This window comes from Sciurus vulgaris, assembly GCF_902686455.1.
Source record: "Sciurus vulgaris genome assembly, chromosome: 1".
Classification (NCBI taxonomy): domain Eukaryota; kingdom Metazoa; phylum Chordata; class Mammalia; order Rodentia; family Sciuridae; genus Sciurus; species Sciurus vulgaris.
The window spans coordinates 209,820,436-209,839,775 of NC_136461.1; the positions used below are offsets into that span (position 1 = coordinate 209,820,436).

The 19,340-nt window shown below is 48.3% G+C and overlaps 1 protein-coding gene across 12 annotated transcripts in view; it reads right to left on the reverse strand.

The window, feature by feature from the left end:
• Positions 1-19,340, reverse strand: part of PTK2 (protein tyrosine kinase 2) — a 254,857-nt gene that overhangs the window by 24,514 nt on the left and 211,003 nt on the right. For 11 of the 12 annotated variants that reach the window (XM_079106752.1, XM_079106751.1, XM_079106749.1 and 8 more), the window contains 4 exons: positions 12,564-12,675; positions 7,160-7,246; positions 4,277-4,414; positions 3,269-3,400 (listed from right to left, as the gene is read on the reverse strand). In XM_079106752.1, coding sequence (XP_078962878.1) covers positions 3,269-3,400; positions 4,277-4,414; positions 7,160-7,246; positions 12,564-12,675 — 469 coding nt within the window. Of the gene's footprint in view, positions 1-3,268; positions 3,401-4,276; positions 4,415-7,159; positions 7,247-12,563; positions 12,676-13,403; positions 18,442-19,340 lie in introns of those variants that run through there. The other variant, XM_079106747.1, reaches the window with a different exon arrangement.

Genomic DNA, 19,340 nt, shown 5'->3' on the forward strand with positions numbered 1-19,340 from the left:
CCCAGGGAGGACGGAGAGCAGCCTTCAGGCAGATACAGCAGTACTAAGAGGCATAGGGCGATGGCATTCATTCCCTGTCACCTGACAGCTTAGGTATGCTAGGCACGGACTCAACAGGAAAGAAGGAACCTGCCCCAGGGGTCTTCAGTTTGGCAGGGAAAAAAGAAAAATCCACCCAACACTGGGCCATAAGCATCAAGAAAAGTACTTGTGTAGAAAACTGCCTCAGTACAACCACAGCCTCCACACCCAGCATGGGCAGGCCACCTGAAGGTCACCCTGCAGAGACAGGCTGCAGACCAAAGGGAGAGGCTGAAGTGTGGATCCCTCAGTGAAGAAGCCTCCAGAGTGGGGTGGGGCTCAGTGGCACGGTTTTGTCCAGCATGCATAGGCTCTGCAAACGACAACCAAACCAAAAAAGCCTGGCCCCTAACACCCAGCTAGGCTGCAAGTGGCTCAGTCTCTGCTCACTGAAGCCTGAGCCCTCTGCAGCTTCAGTCTCCCCCACTGAGCCTGCCCCCATCTGGGTGGATGGCCCTCGGGGTACCATTTTTCCTCCCAGAGAAGACTGTGTGGAGACAAAGCTGGAGGTTACAACCTGGGAGGGGCACTTCTGTAACCCTGTTCAACACCTTCCCGGGCACAGCACCGAACAGGGTGGTGAGACAGGAACAGCAGATCCTAGGCCCTGAGGACACTCTGGTTGTTGATATTTGTTATTTTTTTTTTTTTTTTTCTGTATTCAACCCATTTTATGGATTCTCTCACAAGCTCACTGGTTACTCATAACCTATATCTGACCCATTCTGTTTTCTAGTGATTTTTTTTCTGGTGATGGGGGACAGTGCTAGGATGGAACCCAGGGCCCTCCTACAGGCTAGGCAAGGGTTCTACCAGTGAGCCACCTGTCTTGTTTTCCAGTGATCTAAGCAGAATTGACTGTTCTTCCACAGCACAGCAGAAGTGCATCACAGTCTATGGAGACACACCTGGAGAGGGCCCAGCTGGACTGTGGATGAGGTGAGTACCAAGAAGGGCTTCCAGAAGGAAATGAGAGTCAGTCAGCAGGTAAAGCAGGGAGGTGTATTCTACCCAGAGGGCAGGCAAGGTAGGCTGCCTGGAGGACCATCGAGGAGGCCTGCCAGAAGCAGAGCCCAGAACTGCTGGCCTCAGAAGGAAGAACAGGAGGCTGGCCCACAGGGCTGGCCTAGCAGGCCCTCACCCTGGCAGTCACTGGATCTTAACAGAAAGATGGGGCAATCACATTTTAGAACTACTGCTGTACTGCTGTATGAAACACAGCTTGGAAGGGACAATGCTTCAGAGAAAACTTCATTTCAGTTCATTTATTCTTATTTCTTTGCAGTGCTGGGGATTGAACCCAGGGCTTCCCATGTGCCAGGGAAACGCTCCGCCATACAACTCCACCCACTCTTGTTCAGATCCAGGCTTTACTGATTTGTTCCCCCCAGACCTACTCTCCATTCAGAGGCTCTGACAGCTGGTTCCCCAGCTTGCTACCCACTGAGGACACCCCATCTTCCAGGTGCGCTGCTCCAGCAGGCCCCGTTGGCCCCCTCAGGTGGAAGCACTCCCCTCCAGATTCTTTTCAGACCACCACCAGATTGCAAGGTCTGTGAGTGAGGGGATAGGGGTCTTCAGGAACCCCACTGAGCAGGGCTGGTCTGGGGCGAAGTGAGGGTGATGGACTCAGATGGCAGGAAGGTGGACAGCAGAGGAGAGGCTCAGGAGGGATTCAGGAATCCGAGCCAAGGATGTGACAGGGAATGCAAGGCGAGGTACAGAAAGGACAACACCTCAGTTCCTAAGTGACACCGGAACACGACAGGGGAATGGAGTTTGGTGGAAGTGCTCCAGGTTCAGCCAGGGACCTGTTGTCTGATGCCCACATCCGAGACAGGACAGGGAGCACTCACCTCATTCCACAAAACAAGTAAGGTTTGCATCTTGAAAACAGCAATGACCATGGAAAAATTATCCTCACTTATCAACACCACCAAGAAATTCCAAATGAAGCAAAACAAACCCTGAAGGAATCACCTCCTAGACCCAGACAGGGATCTGTCTCCTCAATGCAGGACAAGCACTACCCCAAGGAAAGGCATGCACGACTTGACCGGTGAGATCTTCCAGAAAAATGTAGTGTGTTTAAAACACAAAGACAAGATTGTACTCCATGGAGAATTATCACAGAACTATCTTCAGAAATAAAAGCAGGCAGAGACAAAAATGCAGGTAAAAACCCCTAAAGATAAAGCAGGCAACAAGTGCTTTAGGAGGCGGATATCAAGATATAAAGGAGGTAACAAGTACTACAAATGAAGAGGAGCAGATTTAAAAAAGCAACTCCATTGGGCATCCAAGGAAATCAATAAAAGCCTTCTTGAGATACATTATTAGAAAGTAACAGGATATTCCCTAAAAATCAACGGCCTTTGCACAGAAAACACACAGCTAAAAAGATCAGTGACAACGTGGAGCCATTATGACTGAAGCACTTAAAGCGGGCTGTAATGAGGATCTGCAGCAGAACGCCTGGGGATGTGTTACAGAGGGCTTGTGCACACACAGAAAGCCACCTGAACGGATGGATACATTCTAGGCAGAGTAAGGGTCACCTAGGTCTCTGTTGGAATGCCTCAAACTGGCTAAGTGTGGCAGTGCACACCTGTGATGCCAGTGGCTCAGGAGGCTGAGGCAGGAGGACTGCAAGTTTGAGGCTGTTTAAGCAACCCAGCAAGACCCTGTCTCAAAATAAAGTTATGAAAGAAAGTTCCAAAAGAATCTTTGTGTCTAGGAGCACAGAGGTTTCTCTACTCCAGCACTTCCTCTTGGTCCCCGTGGGACTTCTGAAGATGGCCATCTACAAGGGTTGCCTGAAGAAAGACATTTATCATTCCCAAGTCCAGCTGCATCTGGGGGAGGTCTGAGAAACGATGTTGCAGAGGAATGCTGGGGAAGCAAATCCAGGGTACCTGCAGCACTGCAAGCTGGCACCCAGGTGGGGTTCTTTTGTGTGAACCGTGAGGAAGCGAAAGGTCATAGGAATGCTGAGCCATAGAGCAACAGGAAATCTTGGAGACAGACCTAATAAGCAATTGAGAAGCAAATGACCCACTGCAGCAAGTTTCAGGGCCCAGATGTGAAGTGGACTGCCTTGGGTGATATGAAAATGTGCAGTTACATGCAGTACAGCAGACACTAATGGGACTCCAGCGTGTAAGAGACTGCTCTGAAACACGGTTACCAGAAACCTCTCCTCTTTCTCCAGCCAGCGCTGATCTTCTTCCATTTCCTGCTGCTGTCGGATCAGCCGCTCTTCCATCAAGTGGGCAGGCAACACCTGCCCCATTCCCCGCAGGTCCAGTGCTGCTGAGTCCTGGCAGGAGAGAGGGAAACAGCGTGCCTGATCTCAAGGCTGCTTGCGTGCTCCTACTTTCACACCAGTCAGGTGAAGCAGTGGGGGTGGTGGAAACAGGGCCTCTCATGCTCCAGTCACTCCCTGGAGGCTGAGGTTCACTGTGTGTCAAAGATTCCTGTAGGACTCCCAGCTCTGAGTCACTTCTCTTCAGAGAAGTCTCTCTCTTTCTCTGTCACTTTGGCAATAAGCCTACTTCTTCCTTGCTTGTGGGGTTCTGTTCTGAAGAAACAAACTGAGAATGTGTGCAAAGAAGGCATTACTGCTTATAGTCAAAAAGCAGACACAGTCTGGATGTGGACAGCAGCACTAAATAGGTCACACACAAGTTATGGAGTATTACATGGTTGCTAAACACGATCACTCCCAGGAAAGGGACATGGATAACAGACAGCTGTGGACCTTCTGACTCAAATGAATGATTTGCAATACTATGACAGTGGGTCTCAGTCTTACAAAGGAAACTGAGTAAAAATGAATGCGGCCCAAAGAGCTGGTCCTGTCCGCCTGCCTTTCCTTTGGTCTTGTCCATGTGCTAATCCCACTCAAGGGGGGCTCTGTCTCTGACTGCAGCGCTCCCCTTGGGTGTTTCTTTCTTTCTTTATTTTATATATTTTTTTAATTTTATTTTTTTGTGGTGCTGAGGATTGAACCCAGGGCTTCACACATGCTAGCCAAGTGTGTTACCACTGAGCCACAACCTCAACCCTGGGTATTTCTCTTAAGGAAAAAATCCTCTCAAAACCTGAAAACATTTGATCAGCTAGGGAGTCCTGATCAGACTTACAAATATGAGGTGCCATACACTTCTCTTCCTGAGTTGAGAACACAACTTACCTCCACATTGGGCTGCCACATGGGTATCTCCTGGGGCCTGTGATTCCATGATTCTGACTGGTCCACGAGAGACGGTGGGCCGGGGTAGATGCTGCCAGCCATGGTTGTGAGTCCGTGTGGGCCAGGGTAACCAGAGACCTGTGAGCAGGAGAGGAGGAAGGAAGGTTCCCACCACCCAGCTTCTGTGTGGCTCTGCTTCACAGGGGAAGCAAACTGGAGCACAGCAAAGGCCATCCTAGGCAGAATGGTGTCCCCTCCTAGGACGTCCAAGTCCCAATCCCTGGCACATAACAACAGCTCCCTCAAGTGGCAAGCTGCGACCCTAGACCCAGGGCTCTGTGTGGTGACTGCCCTGAACTGAGTGGCTCAGCGTGACCACAAGAGTGCCCAAGTGCAGAGGGAGCGGAAGCTGAAGAATGGTCAGAGCCAACCTGCCGGCTCTGCACTTGTGTCACCGGACCAAGAGCCAAGGAACACAGGTGACTTTGACAGAACCTGGAGAGCAAGGAAAGGGACGCTCAACAAGAGCCCCAAGAAAGGCAGTTTGGCTCCATTAGACAGCTAAGGAAAATACACACTAGGAAATGAGAAGCTATTCACGCTGGAATTTCACATTTATAGAAATGCTCAGATCAGACTCTCTGCAAGGAAAAGCCACAGGAAGTCACAAAAACAGCTGTGCCACACTCGGCTCCAGAAGCCCCACCCTGCCTTGTACAGGAGCCACAAGGAACTCGTTCTCCAGCGAAGCGGGTGCTGGTGGTGGCAGGGGCTGTGTCTTCTCACAGTGGGGACCGAGGCAGAGAGAAGCCAGCCAGTGGAGCATGGAGAACCCCAGGCATGAGGAAAGCTGGGGGGTCTTTCCAAAGGGCTCCCTCTGGATGGAGAGGCTGAGCGAACAGATGGAGGATCTACTTACATAGAGCATTTGCTGCTATGCTATGGCCAGGGTTGCCAGTTAAGTTCTTAATGAGATAAAGCAGAGCCAAATCCCTATGTTCAAACATCAACAAGCCATGTGCATTTATTAGGTCTCTAGACATCATTACACCAAATCCCACGTGGACAATATTAATCAGTAAATCTTTGAGGAGGACATAGAGAGAGCTCTTGGTTTATTCGAATAAAAATGTCTCAGAAAATCCTAGAGAGTACAAAATGCTGCATTGCTTTGGGTGAAAAGTGACACGTACTGCCAGAGAACTTTCAGGAATTTTCAGGACAAGAAGTTTTGAATGATTTAAAGCCATTTTCTCCCTGCCCTGGCCTCAGGATTTAGAGAATACTTTATTAGTTTCTGTAATCAAACCCATGTAGGGGCTAGGGTTGTGGCTCAGTGGTGGAGCACTTGCCTAGCAAGTGTGAGGCACTGGGTTCAATCCTCAGCACCACATAAAAATAAATGAATAAAATAAAGGTCTATCGATATCTAAAAAAAAACAAAACAAAAAACAAAACAAAACTCATGTAGATAAAACCTTACATATTTAATACTGTGTGTTACCCCTGTACGAATGGAAAAAAATTAAGTTTAAAGTTTCTAGACCAATATGCCTGTTAATTTCTGTACAATGCCAACTCCATGCAGTAAACTGGGATACTTTTTCCAAAGTAAACAGCACAGCTAAACTTTCCAAAAATTCAAATTTTATATATATATATATATATATATATATATATGTATGTATATATATGTATATATACACTCAAGTTCTTTCTTTAGTGTTCTATAGTTTTCACTGTAGAGGTCTATCACCTCTTGCTAGATTGATTCCCAAATATTTTATTTTCTTTGAGGTTATTGTGAATGGAATAGTTTTCCTAATTTCTCTTTCAGTTGATTCATCACTGATGCATAGGAATGCAATTGGTTTATATGTGTTAATTTTTTGATATATTTATATTTTCGTTGTAGTTGGATACAATACCTTTATTTTATTTATTTATTTCTATGTGGTACTGAAGGTCGAACCCAGATGCTAGGTGACTGCTCTACTGCTGAGCCACAACCCCAGCCATATAGGTTTTAATTTAAAGTCATTTTCTAAACAACACTGGCCATGTGGAAGGACCAGTGGACACCTGAGGTTAAAAGAGCAAAACCAGGAAATGTACTACAGTTGGTCTCACCGACAGGACAGGAAATGGCTTGGGGAGGCGCACTGAGCATCTGTTCGGTGAAAAGTCTTATTTTGCTCACTGCTGACATGCTGCCTAGGTGCCCAGCAAGTCACAGGAGTCAGAAGAGTGGCTGCTCTTGGGGCAGGTGAGACACTGCGAAGGCCCCAAAGGTCCTCCTGGGCCTGTACTGGGAGGTGGTATGGGACACAGGGTGCTGGCTTTGGTCAAAACCCAGGCCTGTGTACTTCACAGCAGGTAAATTAGGCCTCAACAAAAGCTATCACACATCCCTCGAAAACAAAGACAGAGGCTACCTATGCTTTAGGCCCTCTGCTAAGGTGCTCCTTTCTCACCTGTGTGTGGTGTTGACTGGCAAGTCCAGTGTCCTTTCCACACTGTCTACATGGCACCTAATCTGGTTTGTGACTGTCATTTTAAATTTTATTTTTGTCTTCTGGAAAAACTGCTGTTCAGTATTCCCTCTGCATAACGTGCGTCTCCTGGATCCAACTTTTGCCTTGCAAGAGCAGGCAGGAGAGAACAGCATAAGACCTGCAGGGGCACCTGCCTGCCTCATTAAGACTGTGGACATGTACACCCTGCATGGTGTCCAGGAAACAGTCACATAGGCAATGACCACTTTCCTAGATTTCTGCTCACCAAAATGAGTAACAAATACAAAATAGAAATATAGAGCCATGTACCTCCCCACCACCAAAGTGTGGAAGAGCCAAGTAACACACTTTACTGCAATGAAGGTACCTGATAATGATTGCTCTGCACCATGTGTTGTGGGCTGGGGTAAAATCCTTCGCTGGAGCGTGGACTGGGGTAACCAGGTCTGCTGGGCTGTGAACAAATCAACAGAGTATCATACAGATGAACACTGGCAGATCTAAGTGTTGCAGAAATAACAGGGAAATATTTCTCTAACAAACAGCTTGGTTAAAAGCAACAATTAAAGATGCTAAGATATTTCAATGAGGAAAGAAGACATTAGTGGGCGAAAAAGGCTGATCATTCCTTACATCTCACACAAAAATTAACTGAAGATGGACCACAACCTAAAAGCAAGAGTGAAAGTTCTAAGATTCTTAGAAAGGGACACAGGGGCAAATCTTTGTGACCTTGGGTTAGGCAATAGTTTCGTAGCTATAACACCAGAGATACCTGATAAAGGGCAAGAGAATGTGAAGTGGACAACATCAAAAACACAAACTGTGTGTTGCAAATAACACCATCCAGGGTGAGAAGACAATTCAAAGGACACAAGAAAATGCTTGCCAATACCTTATCTAAGAAACCGTATTTGGAGTATAGAGACTCCAAGCAGATCGGTAGTGAAATGGCAAACAAAACCATGAAGGAGTGGTGGGGCATGAGCACCCCCAGAGAGCACAGGAGGTGCTCAGCTCCTGGGACACAGCAGATCAGCTTGGAACCACAGTGAGCTACTGCTTACAACTGCTGCGATGGTTTGGTGAAACAGACAGAAAATTCTTAAAAAGCCAGGATGTGGAAAAATGAAAACCCTTTAGCACTGCTGCTGGGAACACAGACCAGAGCAGCTGCTGTGAAGGACAATCCAGGGACGGCTCCAGCAGCCCCAGAGCTGGGAGCGCACAGCAGAGAAACGCAGCCCTCATCTGGGCCAACATGGTCAGGTGTTCTCCAGGGCGCCAGCAGCAGCCAGAGGGAGCATGGCTGCCCCAGGAGGGGAGAACACAGGTGTCACGCCCAGGGAGTGCCACGGGGCCCTGCATGCTGACAGACCACGACACAGAGAAGCTGCTTACAAGAAGCCACAGGGATTCCGCTCGCCGGGTGTCCACAGTAGGACTGTGAAGGCAGGCACAGGAATGTGAGGTGTGCCTCGAGGAGACAGTCGCTCTGTGGCTCCTGGTAGAGACGGCGCACGGCTCTGAGCACACGGAAAAGATACGTGTACCTCTTGGGGATAGGTTGGTCATGAATTCTGTCCCTGTGAAGTTACTACACTGTCACCAGTGCAGGACGCTGGCATCCTGGGCATGCCCTCCGCCACCCGCCTTTGGGTACTCTCTGCTGTGCCCGCCTGATCCACCCGACTGGCCTTGGCTTCCTCAGTTTTCACTCCAGTTTCTGAGATAAGTGACTTCAAGCTCATGGCAAAAGGATAATCACGTTTGAAACAGGAGAAAAAAGAGGGGAAGTCCATAAAGTCGTACATAATGCGAGGGATTCAGCCAGGTGGGAGCCCACTTGTCTCAGGTGAGTTAAGAGCAGAGTTTAGAGGACATGGACTGTCCAGCAAGGAGGGCACCGTGTCTTCTGGCATGGGTGCTGGGCAGACCCAGGCTTTGTGTGCACTGTGCCCAAGACCTGGAATGTCCCCACCTCCTCCTGCAGGACACTTCCTATCCCAGGTGTCTTCGGCAAAGGGCTCCTGGTCCTGCCAGCCTGGGGGAACACAGTTCCTCTGCTCCCCTGACTCAGGGGCAGGGCCAGCATTTCTGTGCTTGCTCCAGCCTCCCAAAAGCCACTGAATTCCTGAGGGCACAAAGCTTCCCTTATCTTCAGCCCGTCCACTCCACACATAACTGATCGTGAGCATGAACTCCCCAAGACCCTGCAACAGCAAAGGGCCCGAGGGGCATCCAGGATTCCCTCCACTCTTGCCAGAGCCGCAGCTTATAGAGCACGTTCCTTGGGTTAAGGGGTTGTGTGCAGATTTACCTCTTTAAAGGCTTAATTTGAAAAAGCGGTTGTGGTGATTTAAAAGAGGTTTCAGAAGGGAGAGTGGGACTACGTCTGTACCCTCAGGCTTCCATAGAAAGCTGTTTAGAGGAATGTGCCAACACACAAGCAGTACAGTGATGGCTGCATGGCGAGACTTCCTGGATCCCGTGCAGAAGGACGCAGAGCCAAGAGCTGGGGCAACAGACAGAGCTTCCCAGGGCAGCACCAGGGCTTAAATGCTGGAAATGGCATGTAAATAACAGGAGCAGAAATATAAACAGTGTTGTTTACTTAGTGCATCCTGCACATACCCACTGAAGGGCTTGATGTACAAGCTGACAACTCTGACAACGATGAGCCATACCGTCACCCCCCTTTAATGTAGACTCAGAGAAGTCAGGTGATTTGAATAAAGTCACACAGCTGCTAATGGAAGAATTCCAAAATCTGCTGTGCCATCATACTTCTGTAGGAGAAGTATACTTCCAACTCAAAAAAAAAAAAAAAAAAAGGGAATATATCAAAGAAATAAAAATGGCAAAACCTCAAAAAACATCTCAGTGACTCAAAATATAGGAGGCTTAAAAAATAGTTGGTGAATGATAAAACCTATAAGGCTCCACTTCAAAATGACAATGGGTAAGATGGTGCAGAGGGTCCAGGACAAGTGAAGAAGTGGCACAAAGGAAACCCAGAGTCCAGCGCTGTGGGGAGAACCAAGGCCCAGGGGAAGGCGGCACCTGGCAGACTCCTGCTGCTGTCACAGAGGTCGTCGAGCACTGCGACCCACAGGGTCACTGCACCTACCCTCCAAGAACACTGGGGTTTTCACCGGGGGAACACGTGGCAGAAGAGATTCTTGCCCACCCTTCCTGGGTGAGGAGGAAGAGGGAGGAAGACAGGGCAGCCTAGACCAGTGTGCAGGGCACTGTGAGGTACTCCAGATGGCTGCATGACTGGCATGAGCATGGAGGCTGGGCAGGAGGTTTCCAGCAACCAGAGGCTTCCATGTCCTACAGACCCCACGTCACTCAACTTCACGTAGATAACAGAGCACCCAGAGCCCAGAGCATTGTAGCAGCTCTGCATCACTTGTTAACACAGGTGACACTGCGTGGCTTGTCGGGCAGTTTATCTCCAGCACTGCAGCCATGGGGAGAGAGCTGGCCTCCTAGTGTGTGCCACTGGGAGGAGGGGACTGAGGATGGCCGGCCCTCAGGCATGCCGGCAGGATGTGACCATGGCTGCTGCCTGGCTGTGAGCTTAGCCATGAGGTACAGTCCAGCTCTTAATTCTGAGTCTTGAACAGGAGAAAAACGTTTCTGTTTAAAAAGCTAATGAAGCCATACTGAGTATTTCCTTTAGCCCCGCCCCCTTTTTGTGCAGTGATGGGGATGAACCCAGAATGAGGCAAGCGCTCTGCCACTCAGCTGTACCCACAGCCCCATGTTTTATTAGCATACAAAGCTTATCTACAAACTCTTAGATCCTGTTTAAAGTTAGAAGTCTAAGTGGAATGTATCCTGAGGTATCCTAGCTGGAATTAGGAAAACCCACAAGGATCTACAGAATTCCCATTTTGTAGGGCAGAGTAAACTACAATACTGGCCTACCAGTAGGCCAATAACAGACCCACTTTAGCAATGACAACAACTGTGACCATAAACACAGAATCTGACCCTAAAGGTGAACTGTGGGAGGAAAGCACTGCCCAACAGACTCGACTCTGCCTGGCAGGAAGGGGAGCCCAGCCCGCGGCCCACGATCACCCCACACCTGCAGTGATGTCCCAACTCGGCTGACAGGATCAGGTGGTGGGCTACCCTGCTGGCCACTGCTGCAAATAAGCGTGGTACCTCGAAGAACCTCTGCCTGCAGACAGGAGCCTCAGATGTACATTCCAAAGACATTTCAAAGAAAGAAAGTGGAGGGAGAGAGGGAAGGATGTTTAAAAAGATCAGTGCAACAGCTCTACATGCTAAACCAGGAAAAGCCAAACCAGTTCCTCCCATGAACCTAATTAGAAAATCAAATATAAATGATAAACGAACAGACTGGGATATAGGAAGATGCTTAGAGGCTGGTACGTGGCTCAGTGGTGGAGTAATTGCCTGGCACATGGGAGGCATGCCAGAGGGAGAGAGGGAGACAAAGAGAGGGAGGGAAGAAAGAAATACTTAGATGAAAAAAGTTCTTCAGTTCTGAGTTCTAGGGCAGTATGGCACCACGTGGCACTTGTCACAGAACACTGAGCTATCTACACTTCAGTGTGCCAAGAGGAGCACTGTAGGATGAATCATCTCATAGCACATCCCACAGGCTGGAGGAGGAAAGTGCGGTGTGGTGCAGGGAGGGAACTGGGCAGACCGCAGACTGTGAACCAGACAGGGTTCTCCCACCTCCCAGCACAGGACCCTGTGCACTGCTATAGGATTAAAACGCAGGCCAACTTGGGGAGACCAGCAAGAGGGGCCCCGTGGGAACCAAGGAGTCTTGGTCTTGTTAAACCAGGAACCACAGAGGAATGCTTGGACCTCTCCCTGCAGTGGGGGGCTTCTCCTCTGCAGAGGGGCAGGGCAGAGGCCCCTTCACCTCTCCCTTCTGCAGGACTGTTCTCATCACCCATGCTTACCTTCCATGTGGTAACAGGTTTACTGTTACATGGCTCAATAAGAAAATGAGTTTTCAGACATCATGTTGAAAAACTGGTTCAATATTTATGAATACTTAATCATATTTTTAGCTAATCAACTATCAAAGAACAAGTATCTAGTAACTGCAAGAAAGTCTGTTATCTTTTAGCTTTCCAGAAAAAGGTCTGATGGCCTCATTCACAGCAAGTATGCCATGGTGTGAAAATCCATCCCCCAGAGCAAAAGGTACAGACAGATGTGTTCATCCATCAAAGCGTCAGTGGCCATGGGGGAAGGCTACAGCTGCCTCCTGGGTGGGAGAGGGCAGCATGAAGGTGCCCCTGGCAGGCCTCGCCAGGAAGGAAAGCAAGAGCCACGAGCTCCCACCCAGACACCCCAGCCACAGGCAGAAAATGGGCAGTGTTCTCAGCGAATCAAGAAAAAGCAAAGGGCATGTGGTTAGGTGGGACTGGACTCATTTTAAAATAAAGTAAAACGTGAATCATCTGTGGCCCAGTTTGATAATTTAGTTTGATATTTTATTTCATTGGGGAGACCCCCTGATAGCCAACGAAAGAAAAGTCTCCCAAGCCCAGCTTCCCTTCACGGTGGAGGAGGGAGTGCAGAGTGAAGGGAACGAGCCAGCCTCCTCCTGAAGTGCAGATCATGGAACGGAACAGGAGGGTGACCTGCAGAGGGACAGAGGGAGCAAGGGTTGCAGCCACCCTCCTCTCTCCTCACAGGAAGCAGCTATTGCACAGACTCCAGAAGGCACTTAAAGAGTCACCCCAAGCTGGGGTGGGGACAGTGGCTACCTTGGGTGGTGCTTCGTCAGACCCTCCAGAGTCCCAAGACACGGTGGCCTGTCTTCTGGACTCCATCCTCATCCGTTCTTCCTGCTGAGCCTTCTCCTCCTCCAGGATCGTGCTAGAAAGAGAACACACTGTGTCAGGGGGCGAGAGCCAGAGCAGCACCCGTTAGGGCCCACCCTGCCAGTCCAGGAACACAGCTGGCTCCCAGTGGAGGACAACCATAAAGAAAGGGGAGGGCTGGGGCTGTGGCTCAGTGGTGAGCGCTTGCCTGGCATGTGTGTGGCACTAGGTTCAGTCCTCGGCACCACATAAAAATAAATGAATAAATAAAATAAAGGTATTGTGTCCATCTACAATTAAAAATATATATATTTTAACCAAAAAAAAAAAAAAAAAAAAAAGTTAAAAAAAAGAAAAGAAAGGGGAACAGCAGAGTGGGTTTGTAATCCTGTGCACCAGAATGCTAGAACAGCCATGGTTCCCATGGGCACAGGGAAGAGGGGCTGGCAAGAGTGAAGGACTGGCTACGGGGAAGCATCTAGACGCTGAAGTTCACCCTGGGCAGATCGGAGCCACCCGAGCAATCCCAAGCAGCCCTCTGTCAATCTACACATCTGAGGCAGACTCTGTGAGGACCCAGACTCCCACAGCATGTGAACTCACCAGCGCGTTACGTGACCAACTGGCAAGTGGGCCAACAATACCTTCAGTTGCTCAGTACAGTATTTCCACTAATTCTCTGCTTTAAAAGTACTTTATCGGAGCAGGAAAACAAGGAAGATGGGAACAGCACCGAGAGTACTTTGAATACTGTCTGCCCTGAGCTGGAAGCGCTACACTTACCCCGGCTGCGCAGAGGCTGAGGTCCCACGCGACTGCCGAGGCTTCTCAGGCAGAGGGGGCCGGGGGCGGCTTAGCTAGCTTCCTAGGCTACACGCACCCCCAGGCTCGGTGGGCCCAGTGGGTCTCTGAAACTCTCGTTCTAAGCATAAGCAGCAGATAGTGCTTTCCTATGTGCCTGCAGCTCCAAGTTCTAATAATGCAGCTCATTCAAAGTTTCTGGCCCCTGGCAGGCAGAATGCAGTAAATAACCACCCAGAATTACTCAGGAAAGAGTGACATCAGCGGCAGAGACTCTTTCTAATCTGGGAACTTGCTCAACTGTTCATAAAAACATTCCTGCTGAGCTGGAGGTTGGAGCCTGCTGGCTCTCACTCAGGCACCTTCCCAATCAGGAAGACAGACAAGATTCATTTCCTAACTGTCCTGAGTCAGAAAACCATCACTGCAGACCTCAAAGGCATCTTTCCTCACAAGGAAAGGAAAGGAAACGTTTTCCTCAAAGGAAGGATCGTGTTACCACTTTAAAGAAAAGCTTTCGAGGCTGAAGAGCCCCCCTCTCCTGGAAGCCTCTGGCTTCCTTCCCACTCTCTAAGACTGTGGCTAAGCAAACCTCGGCCAAGCCACCTCCGCAGTGCCTGAGAACCCCTCAGCAGCCTCCTGAGACAGGCGCTCTGGGCACCCAGCCCAGTGTGAGTTCCAGGTGAGCCCAGGCAGCATTTGGGGAGGGAGCCCAGGGCACTGCCTTGTGCTGCAATTGGTAGAGGGCTCACCTCAGGCTGGGAGGAGTGCAGGACCCCTGGGCACTGTGTTTGAGCTGCTCTGGTTCAGGGTAAAGGGAGACTCCGAAGCTGGAAAGAGGACAGCAGTGCCCAGGCAGAGAGGGAGGGTGGCACCAGCCAGCACCACCACAGGCTCTGGGGAAGCCAGGGGGAGAATTTCCAGCAAGCTACCAGGGCAAACCCATCGGAGCACACAAGCATTATGACTGACACTTGGCAATGCACTTTGTCCACCCTGTGTGGAAATAAACACCGTTATGTTTAATTTACTTTACTTCTTTATGACCCTAGAGCCCTGAGTTATACTTTGAGACCGTGCCGGCCACATAGTTGACACTTAAGCATTTGCCAGATGAATAAAGGATTCAGAGTGTGTGGGTAAGACACATACATTGCTATGACCCAGCAGAGAAGCGACTTGGCTGAGGTTCAGTCCATCAGTGGTGACAGCTGAGGTGAGCAGTCAGGTACAAGGAAGGAGCTGGAGGTCTGAGTCAGAATGCTGTCAGGTTCAAGTTCTGCCACAGACATGCTGTGACCAGACAACCTGATCCTCCACACCTCACCCACAACATGGGGTGCCTCCCTAACCTCTGACCTTGAGGGTTACTATAAAGATTAAAATGAAATTCAGGCAATCTCTGTAAAGTGCACCAAAATTCAAGAAGTTTTTTTAAAATAAAAAGAACTATGCCAAACTCCCCTTTGAATAACATCCCCCAGTGGCTAATAGCTACCATTCCTACAGGGGCTGCAAGTATTTCAAATGATTTAAGATGCAATTAGAGTTTGAGGTACGAAAAGAGCAACTACCCAATCAATCTCCTACTGAAGTGTTTGCAATGCAATTTCCATGAGCCTGATAGAACAGTTACTGATATCAGTGCCTCCGACTAGCCAAGCACACTGCCCCATCAGAACATGTGAGACTTCGGTATGAGCTAAAACAGCTCCACAGCAGAAACCTGGCAGAGGCCTCTTAACTTCCCAGGTCACAGAACACAGGTGCACCCCTCCAAGGCTGCTGGGGAGGATGGAGACAGGTACCTGAGGTATCATTACTCTTCCACAGTGATGTGGGTGCTTTCTTTGCATCCCTCTTCCTCCATACCCAGGAAGTCCCTGGGGCCATCACCATCTCCAGGAAAGCCTTTCTCTCCTCTTCTTGGTCATGCCCTACTTGTATTTCAGGTGTCCTCCACAATCTTTTCCCTAAGCTTCCAGTTCCCTTCAGGATGCCTGCACATGGTCAGAACTGGCACAGACCCTGAATCATAATAGGCATGAAAAAGTGACGGGGGTGGCTGAGTGAAGCCCACAAGCAGAGCAGGTCTGCTGTCGGGTGAGGAGGAGCATACTGGGAGCCTCCAGAACAGGCCAGTGGCAGGACAGGCCAGGCCTGCACACAGGCTGCTTTCTTTGAGATGGCCCCTGGGGACAGAGTCCTGTCTGAGACCACAACATAGTCCCAATGGGCCCTGGAGAGAAGCACGTACCCTGTTGGCAGTTCTCGGGTGCCCTGTTCTTCATCAACTGACCCTTAAAGCAAACAACAGAACCTGAATCCTAACATATTATTACTTGAAAACAGTGAACAGTCCTTAAAAACATCAAGGGAAAAAAATCAACACAAAATAATTTTTCAAAGTACTTTCTTTTATTTTTTCAAATAATTAAAACACAGGCAAGTGATAAGACTAAATGGGACATATCTCCAGGCAATGGAAAAACTCCACTTTAAATAGGTCCCATTGTGCCTAAAATTTTATGTCACATGGGTTGTTCTGATCTTGTGGCTGTGTCCCAACCACCTGCATCCAGGGATGTGAAGTCCCTTGCCATAAGGACACCTCCTGAAGCCCCACCTGGCAAAGCCCCCACTAATAGACCCTTCCCTTCTCCCCAACCTGCTGAATTCATCTATGAATCTCCCCTGAGCCTTAATCACTGCTGCCTTGGTGTAGGATTCAGGCTAAGCTTCCTGTGGTTGTCAGACAGGGCTGCATTCCTCTTCTCAGCTGCACAGCATGTGCACACCACAGATACTCTAAAATTTCTTTTCTTTTTAAATATATTTTTAGTTGTAGATGGACACAATACCTTTATCTTATTTATTTTTATGTGGTGCTGAGGATGGACCCCAGTGCCTCACATGTGCTAGGCAAGCGCTCCACCACTGAGTAACAACCCCAGCCCCCAAAATTTCTTTAGCTGAGCACATCAGTCCTGTGTGCTTCAGAAGACATGAGGACAACTGGGAAAGGAGTTCCTGCAATCTCAGTACTTCATGCTCACACCAGAAACAGCGCATCAAATGCTCCTGAGAAACCATAATCTGTTGCTCAGAGTAGCCAACAATATAAATCATTCACAAAATATCTGTTTTTATAATGGAAGGCTAGTCCATAGATGGAGGAGGAGGGCACATGAAGACACGCCGAGCTGCTCTCCTGCATCTGCTAAGGAAACCAGGGCAGTGCTAGAATGTTCACAGGGTCATGGAGGTCAAATTGAAGCATATTTTCCCAAACTCCCAATATATTTAGTAGCAATTCATTCCACTTGGAAGCTTTTAGCTGCTGAATGTGAACTGGCAGTGAGCCCTTGTGGTTTTTCCTAGAATGGTGTTTTCCAAGTCTCAAGCTTGCAAAGAGGTAGAACAATAAGAGCTGAGATTTGTCTCTTCACAAATGAGTGATAATTATGTCCATTTATCCACAGGTCCCAGCAAGGAAGAGACTCCTGAAGAGGGCAAAAGAGAACTTTGAATTCATTTTCAGTTTCCCCATTTTAAAAGAAAGAGTTGCCTAAGTAACCAAGTCAAAGGACATAAAAACTTGGGAGAGTTGCTGATTTTCATCTAGCTGCAATAACCCTCGTGAACCTGGGTCTCAAGCACCCTGAGGGGGCACAGGAGGGTCGTACTCACTCTTTTGGAGCACCAATGTGAGTTCACTTGTAAGGTATTTTGATGGTGAACAAGAACACGTTCTATTAAGTCCCTCATTTCCAGCACTCAGTCAAGATACATAAACAACTCTCCAGCAAGGACAGGTCTCAGGAATGGATAAGGCCCATCAATGCCGAGTGGCTGATGTTCAGGTTGTCTTAGCGGTTCCAAAGAAAAGGGGCTGTACCCTGGTGGGCCCTGTAGCAACAGAGCTCTCCCCTGGTCCACAAGTGAGAAGAAGGCTGCCAAATGAAGGAACCATGCACTGGAGAAGACCTGGAGAAACTGTGAAGGAAATGCTAGTTGGTTCACTACTTGGAGCTGCCCTCGAGCCACGAGGAAAGAAAGAAATGTTTATCTGTTCCCTTTTTTAGCCTGTGTCTTGAGATTGACTGTGATGTGAACTCTTCTCTTTGAAACTACAAAACATTTATTTATTTTTTTTTAATATAAGAAACATTTGCTGCTTTATTTCATATGAAGGGAAGAACTTTTATTTTTTAAAAAGACTGGACTTCGACCACCTAAACAAAGCGATGATATCATGAAATTTGCTTTGGACATAAAATCAGTCTGCATTCATAGTGCAATAAATTTGAAGGAAAAAAGTGGGAGGGATTGGCTTGCTCTGGCAAGTTCATGAGAATGCCAGTTTTGAAACATGATCTCTTGTAATTACTCAGTGCTGCCTCATCATGAAGGAATGGAGCTGACCTTCTGTGAGATCCCTGGTGTCTGTGCGGAAGACAAGCCTGCACGCTTGAGCAGGGCTGGGAGGCTCAGCCAGCTGGGCTGAGCTAGGGACTAACTGCCACCCTGTGCCCCAGCTTTGCCTCCCTGGGAACAGGCACAGGCACTGGACATCGACCTCGTTAACACACTGAGCTCACACTTCTCCCTTCACCTACCACGCATCTCAGCATGCAGGACATGAGCACTGCTGTATGGCTGGTGTGTTAGTCATCTCAAAATTATGTTTTAAAAAGCAGCTTCTTCTAAAATCTTACTGCACAATGATAAGCTCTTTCTGTTCCTGACATGTTTGATAGCTCTTCTTTGACCAGTCCTATTGTGGATTGGGAATATAAACTCTGAATATAAGCAACAACTCCCTGATGGCTCAGGAGAGCAGCCAACAGCAGCAAGATCCTGGAGGGCAATGGCCAGAGGAGGAGTGTCACCAGGCAGGTCCTCAAACGTTTGGGAAAGTGCTCTGCGACCCAGCTGCACCCCAGCCTGGATTCCTACTTTTCAATAAGCCACGAGCCAGCAGGCAGATCCCAGTATTATTAGCTTGATGAGCCAGAGAACTGAGTCTGCAGCAACCATGGCTGACGGAAATGCCTTGGTTCTGAGGCAGGTTCTGTCCATATCTCTGGCTGACACACAGGGCAAACTCCAAGCAGCCCAGCAAGTCTAAATAAAAGAAGTGGGCAGAGATGTGACCAGCTGCCTACCACAGATGGAGTCTGCAATCTGAGATCACTGAAGTTAGTTGCCTGTTAAAACAATGTGAACTCTCATGAGAGGAATAATTATATCAGGGGTTTCTGCAACTTATTAGTTACAATGTCCAGGACATGATCTAAAATTCTTTGATATACAAATCAACATGAAAATGTGACCTGCCCTCAAGAAGAAAGAAGTTTGACTCCAAAGAGGACTCAGATACTAGAATTAGTAGGCAGTAGTTTTCAAAGAAGTGACTATATTCAAGGACAAAAAAAAAAAAAAAAAAAAAAGTTTTTCATAATAAATGATGGGAAATATTAGCGGAGAAAGAAAATACAAAATAAAAATTCTATAATTGAAAAATATATCTGATAAAAAATTCCATAGATGGTATGATAAGAGAGATGACAGAAGAGTTAGAGATCTTGGAGATAAGTCAATAAAAGTGATCTAGTCTGAAAGACAGAGAAGGGTTGAAGGACGGGGAGAAAGGGGAAGAGGAGGAGCATCCGGATCACAAGTTCAAAGCCAGCCTCATCAACTTAGCAAGACCCTGCCTCAAAACAAGATAAAAATAAAAAGGGCTGGGGATGTGGTTCAGAGGTTAAGTGCCCTTGGTTTCAATTCCCAGAACCAAAAAATAAAGGTGTGTGGGTGGGTTCATGTATGCAAAGGAGAAGAGAGGGAAAGAAAATGGAATAAAAAAATAATCGAAGTGGAAAATCTTTTCCACACGCACTTCAGATACAGCACGTA